Raw genomic sequence first — 6,718 nt, 5'->3', positions numbered from 1 at the left:
TATAAAGTAATTCAAATTAAAACCACCTTTATCGACTGCAACATTAGATATTTACGTTGATCATTCAATAATTATCATCCCATAATACAATTATTTTGAAATAGGCAGTTCTGCATAATGAATACTTTTATTTGTTTGTACTTAAAGTACATTTTGATGCTAATACTTTTTACTTTAACTTAAGTAATATTCTGAATGCAGGTATTTTACTTGTAACAGAGCATTTCTATAGTGTCGAAAGTAAGAGCTCTAAGTATTTCTTCCACCCCTGAAAACATTATAGAAGAATGTCACAGAAATAAACCACAATAACCCCACTCAAGAAAAACAACAAAGACAAAAAAACAAACAAACAAAGAAATAGCACTACCCCGTACACCCACCCAGGTAGCCTTCATACATAGTCAAATACTAGAGATTGGATCAGACATCGGCTCCGATATTTACTAATTAGCTGGATCGGATATCGAAGGAATGAGACCGATCCAGCATTCTGATCCAGTCATTTCTTCTTTAATTAATGTCATACACGGCAATACAGTTACAGGGATCTAGTCACTTCAATTCTATGTTTGCAACACCAGTTAGGGTTTTATATCACATTTAGAAACATCTGTTTGCAGTGTTATTTATTTATTTTTGCTGCTAATGTACACTTCAATTGTTACTAAATAATATTAAGTACATTTACATGTGTTAATTGGTAACCTTTTTTTAACAAGGCTAAATGTTGTCAAGCCTGATGCCTTCACTCCCATGGTAATGTATATGCTTCATTCATTCAACAGGAGTATCAGGTATTGCGGATACACTCAGCCCAGGTATTGGTATCGGATTGGATCGGGAAAAAAATGGATCAGTGCATCTTTATCAAATACAGTCGCACTGTTGCAGTTGTAATAAGTTGTATTGTAAAGTTACATTGTGGTATCAATCAGAAAGACAAGAAACAGACAGAGGGCCAGGGAGAGTCTCAGACAAGGGGCACCTTAAAATGCAAGAAGGTGGCCATTTCTTGACAAAACTGCCCTTACATCCCTTAAGTGCATATTTCATTTAAACTATAAGAGTATATTGTGGAAGAAAGTAATTGCTTATCGTGGTCATGGGCCTGTGTCTATCCAGTCTGCGCATGGGGGAGTGGAGTTTATAATGGCTCGCGCCTCGCTGATGCTGCGCACACACACACGCACGCGCTCCGTTGGTTGTTGCTAACGTTAGCTCAGCGGCGCAAAACTTTTGTCACTGTAATATAAATTAATTTGCAGTAAAAATGAGCGATAGCGACAAAGGTTACGGCGAGCGGGTACGTATGAACTTTGTTAAAGCTTTGTGACGTTTCAACGGAGCTAACGTTCACGTATTTAACGGTTAAATGACGCGGTTGTGTGCAGTTGCGATGGTTACCCAACAACACGAAAACAGTCCTCACATTGTGTTGAAATAACGTTATAACACCGAATCATCTATTATTTTATGAAACATTAACGTTACTTTTTATTATTGGAGGACTAAAACAATAAAGCAATTTAACGTTACAGCGTTACAGTTAACGTTACGTTGGGTAAAAGCGTGTGTTAACGTTGATAACCGTTAGCTACTGCTAGCTAGTTAGCTAGGCCGCAGACACAACTATGTTGATGCAGACTTTAGCAAGAAAAGTTACTAAAACACAAACCCACAGAATGTTTATTGTTTACAGTTAATATTAATTATTTGTAAGCATACATTTAGCTGATGTTACGTTGACTAATGGCTTTAGAAAAACCGTCAGACGTGGTTACGTTCAACATTGAATACAGCGGACGGCCCCTGTGCAGAAAATCAACAATATATAATGTGGAGGACTAAACAGGACCTAAGTGACAATCAGTAAATAAATGAATGCATTATCTGTATAAATAAAAAAGAGGAAAGAAATGCGTTTATAAACTTATAAGTACATTTTTGTGCACCTACATTTATTTATATATGTATTTCTGTGTCCATATGTTTGAGGTAGGAGGTCTTATTTATCCATGCATTTATTTCTGTATTTATTTTTCTCTGCAATCATTTATTTACTCCTGTATTTATTTATTTATTGAGACTTAAATCATGTTTAGTCCTCCGTAATAGAAGAAGGCAAAAACAACAACAAAAAACATGTCTGAGCTTTGGGTTATGACACATGCACAGTAACATCTGGTCTGCAATTGCAACGTATGAGAACAATTAAAAGTATTATGAGTTATGACTTTGTTCTGAAAAGTAATCGTACTTGATTTGTATAGCACTGATTTTGTCACTGTTCTTAACTTTGTTTGTGTTATTAATAAAGATGTAAAAAGTGAAAATGAAAGAAAGAAACTGCCCAAGAACACCTGAAACAGAGGAAAACACTTTATTTCTTGCCCCGTCTGCTGGAACAGCGCAGCTCCAGTTCCATTGCACATGTGTCATACCCCAAAGCTCAGAATCTTTTTTTATTTTTTTGGTGTCCCAGCCTCCTTCCATTAGCCTTGGCAGAAATCAGCTCAAGAATAAATTAGTTTAACTTATTGCATTTTTAGGTGTTACTGGCAACAAACTGCATTTGTAGACGGAAGATAACAATCTCGATTGAGTGATGTGAATTTGCTTACATTAATCTGAAACCAACATGATGACCTATCTTATATTGGGCACACAGCATCTTTGTGTCAATCAAGCGACCGAATGATGTTTTGACATTTTAACAATTTAAAACGAATTGCCTTGAGATGTCCTCTTATTCATTTGTATTAATGTGCACATTCAGCCCTCGTGTTTCCTGTTGCATGTATATATATGTTTGCTTGCATATGCCACTGTGTCTCTCCCAATATTTCATGTCCGTGTTATCAGTCTTGGTGATGTCAGTTCAAATGAGTGACAGAAGCATCTTGAGGCCGTTTGGGCTATTTAAAAAAAACAAACTACTTTTTAATGATGGCACTGTTGGTGGGATTTAGTCTGGTATTATTCACATTCAGGGGTTTGATATACACTTGGATGCCTTAGAGGCCACTTGACAGAAATTATGTCAGTAGGGTCTATTTAAGATGGAACACAATTTTTATTGCGACTTGAAAAAGCAAGCACGACTCATTATTTATTACCGTCCTGTGTATAGGACATTATTGTTTTTGTTTTCCTGATCTAGACAACCTCAGGTGTCTGAAATCCTACAAAAGTGGATACAACCAAGAATCTTCGTACACTTCTAAACTGAATCTGGCTGAAAGGACATAGTAGTGAATGTAGAACCCCTGAAAGTGAAATATTTATAGAATGTAACAATAAACATTTGTATTATGTGATCTTAAACACTCTCATGCATGTCATGAGATTGTTATATCACAACAAAGTTGGATTGAGGTGCCGTTTCAATTGTAGTCATATATTCTTCATCCTTTTCTTTTTCATAAAGGTTAAGATTGGACGAAGAAAATGCGGAAGAAGTCCACTTTATTTTCAATAATATGAAGCTCCGATGCGTGAAGCTGAATTATTGAATGCATGCATCAGGAGGGAAGAAGTATGGTCAGTGTGTGAGATGGGGGAAGTAAGAAGAAGTAAAACAATTGAAGAAAGAAGAATAATGTGAAGTAATGAAGTTAAAGGAAGTCATCTGGATATGGCCACAGTGCTAAGTAATTTTCTGGTCTGTTTGTGTGCATGTTCTTGTTTTTGAATACAATAGTTTAAATCATAACAATTTCTGTTTTAGATCATGTTGACAATTGAACTATATAATGTAATGTAATTCTAATGATGTCATCGTATCCATGGCTACAAAAAAGCATTTACCTGCATTCGTAATCCACAATCCTGAAGTCTGTTCTTTTAGTACTTTTCACAGGATAGTCTTAATTATTACATAGAACTATTTTGTCAAATTTCTCAGTTTGTCCTCTTGCTGGTGCTAATAAGAGGTGTGTGGGTGTGTGTGGTCCGTTCAGGAGTCTCGCTCTACATCCAGGAGTGTGAGTCCACGGGGCTCTAGGAAATCAGCAAGCCGCTCCCCAGCTCGGTCGCCTGCCCGTTCGAAGGAGGGCTCCCGCCAATCCCGATCTAAATCTCGGTCTCGCTCCAGGTCGAAATCTGGGTGAGTGACCAATCCAAAATAACATCCTTGCTAGTTGACAGATTGGATATGTAGATGTGTGTCTGTCTTATGAAGAAGCCGTAGAGAAGTTGTTTCTGAATAACAATAGAAGTGTTTCTGATACAGGTCCCACTCCCACCGCAGCTCACAGAGACACTATAGCCGATCTCGCTCCCGCTCAAGGTCCTATCGCAGGCGATCTCACAGTAGGTCCTACAGTGGAGAGCGCCGGCGCAGAAGCCATAGTCACTCACCGATGTCTAACCGCCGCAGGCACATCGGCAACCGCGTAAGTGTGGGTACAGGAGGTTTGCTGTCTTGTATTCTTGCTGAATAATGTCTCAAGTATGAAAGATGTTTTGGAACCTTAATATCTTCTATCTTATCATAAATCGCAGGCTAATCCAGACCCAAACGGTTGCGTAGGAGTGTTTGGCCTGAGCTTGTACACCACAGAGAGGGATCTGAGGGAAGTGTTCTCTATATACGGCCCCCTGGCGGATGTCTCTATTGTCTATGACCAGCAGTCGAGGCGCTCCAGGGGCTTTGCTTTCGTTTACTTCGAGAACACCGATGATGCCAAAGAGGTATGAGAACATGAGTTGGAAAATGCACCTTTCAGACCTGTTGTTGGAATATTTTCTGGGTCTAAAGAGGTAATTTATGTTTGGTCACTTCCAGGCAAAGGAACGAGCCAATGGCATGGAGCTGGATGGTCGTAGGATCAGGGTAGACTTCTCCATCACAAAAAGGCCGCACACCCCAACCCATGGAATCTACATGGGCCGACCCACATAGTAAGGCATCTGAAACATACCGAGTGTTGGTGTGGATTAATTAGATTTAGCTCTACTCGATCAAAGATAAAGATGAATGCTTATTTTTAAGTAAAAAATCAATCAGAGTTATCTTCCAAATAGAATGTCTACTAGGAATATCTGGTAAACATGTTTTTGCTCTTTAGGAGCTAATATTAATTCTTTGGACCCCACATTTTTTGTTTGACAATGAAATTCAATCTACTGTGAACATGGACATCAAAACAATCCAATTTGTCCCAGGAGAAAGGCTCACTGCAGTTGAGTGTCACACAGGCGTATTAAAGACACCAGCATTATCATCACAAAAGTGACAAAAAACACTAATCTTGGAAGGTGGATACTTTTGGGCTACATCCATTTTTCATTTATTATTAACTAAAGTGACAAATTTAGCTGGAAAATGATTGTAGTTGTGTAATTATAGAAGTGTACAATCAGAACTGTGTCATCTCATGAACTGAAATTGCCTTATTGATTAATTAACTTAAATCAAAGTTTAAAAATAAACACGGAATAGAGCCCTTGCAAATTCCAGGTGTATTGCTAGTTTATTGAAACTGTATTGGATGCAGAGCTCAGTCAGGCAAAAATAACAAAGCTTAGATGTAACAAGAGCAGTTAAATGTATTTTAAAAATACAGCTTTGGCAAAAAATGACAGCTATTCATTCAAAAAGGTTTACCAGGTTGAATGTGTTGAAAGCAATGAGTAACCTTAAGGCCAGGGTCTCTAAAAGGACTTTCTGAATGTCCCGGCCTGACCATTTACCTGCATATGTATGTGACATGATGGGCGCCAGTCTTTTTAAATTGAAATGGGGTGGTAAAATTAAAATCAAGCACAACTGTAAATCTAAGAAGTAGGAAACAAAATCTCATCTTCGTATTGTCTTCTGTGTAGTGGTGGTGGTGGAGGCGGAAGTGGTCCAAGCGGTCCTCGACGCAATTCACGCTACTACGACCGTGGATATGATCGCGGTTATGAGCGTGGATACGACAGGGGCGGTTATAAACGCTATGACGACAGAGACCACTACAGGTCATACAGGTGACTGTCAATCTTTAAGCAGTACACCCGCAGATTACCAATGGGAAATGTATTCTGAACTTTTATTTATTTTATTTTTTTTATAGCTTCGGAAGTTGAATTTGTTAATTTTGTTTTATTTCAGAAGACGATCTCCGTCCCCATACTACAGAAGGGCTTACAGGTCTCGGTCCAGATTGCGGTCTTATTCTACCCGTGAGTCTTTCTTTATAAATGAGTCCCTCTTTTACTGAGACATTCAACAGGTTACAGTGTGTCTAATGATTGTTTTCTTCCACAGGTCACTATTAAACGTTGTCAAGCCCCTCCCCTCTCATGCACAGGCAGGAAATGTTTGAGTGGAATGATTGATTTCAGACTAGGACTTGTTTCTTAAGGTGATCGTCACACTTTTGTTTAACGCACATGACCAGTATGGGTTTACTGAGATCAGTTTTGAAGCAGTGTCATTTGACTCAAGCTGTCCCCTCATGTTTTCAATTTAATGGTATAAGCAACATCTGCCGTAAAAGATATATACGATATAAAAGATATTTTTTGTATACAAATTGAGTAAGTGTTCGTCTTTGAACAGATTAAAAGAAAGATGCTTTTTTTTCCACCTTGACTCATGTCCTTCCTTATACAGCACTTATAGACACTTTAAACCCTTTACTACTGCAAGACATGGCTGTGTGCTGATATCTGTGGAATTTAAGTCATTTCAACATAAACAAAAATACGAAAAACTGAAGTGCGTTTG

At 38.2% G+C, this 6,718-nt stretch overlaps 1 protein-coding gene across 1 annotated transcript; it reads left to right on the top strand.

The window, feature by feature from the left end:
* Positions 1–1,235: 1,235 nt before the first annotated feature.
* On the top strand, positions 1,236–6,492 carry tra2b (transformer 2 beta homolog). The gene is made up of 9 exons (XM_083921337.1): positions 1,236–1,306; positions 3,431–3,664; positions 3,963–4,108; positions 4,235–4,397; positions 4,507–4,695; positions 4,790–4,905; positions 5,830–5,976; positions 6,101–6,171; positions 6,257–6,492. Exons 2-9 carry the CDS (start codon positions 3,638–3,640, stop codon positions 6,265–6,267), a joined length of 870 nt encoding a protein of 289 aa, XP_083777463.1. The 5' UTR covers positions 1,236–1,306; positions 3,431–3,637; the 3' UTR covers positions 6,268–6,492.
* The last annotated feature ends 226 nt before the right edge of the window (positions 6,493–6,718 follow it).

Source organism: Echiichthys vipera (assembly GCF_963691815.1).
Source record: "Echiichthys vipera genome assembly, chromosome: 10".
Lineage (NCBI taxonomy): Eukaryota > Metazoa > Chordata > Actinopteri > Perciformes > Trachinidae > Echiichthys > Echiichthys vipera.
The sequence above is the reverse complement of the archived record's forward strand: the minus strand, read 5'-3'. Positions and strand labels throughout refer to the sequence as shown.

What these genes read in the sequence shown, in the direction of transcription:
- tra2b (XM_083921337.1), top strand. Translation starts at nt 3,638, where the DNA reads ATGGCCACAGTGCTAAGTAATTTTCTG. An exon ending in CGCTCCAGGTCGAAATCTGG is followed by an intron (nt 4,109 to 4,234) that starts GTGAGTGACCAA and finishes TTTCTGATACAG; the next exon opens with GTCCCACTCCCACCGCAGCT. An exon ending in GACCACTACAGGTCATACAG is followed by an intron (nt 5,977 to 6,100) that starts GTGACTGTCAAT and finishes GTTTTATTTCAG; the next exon opens with AAGACGATCTCCGTCCCCAT.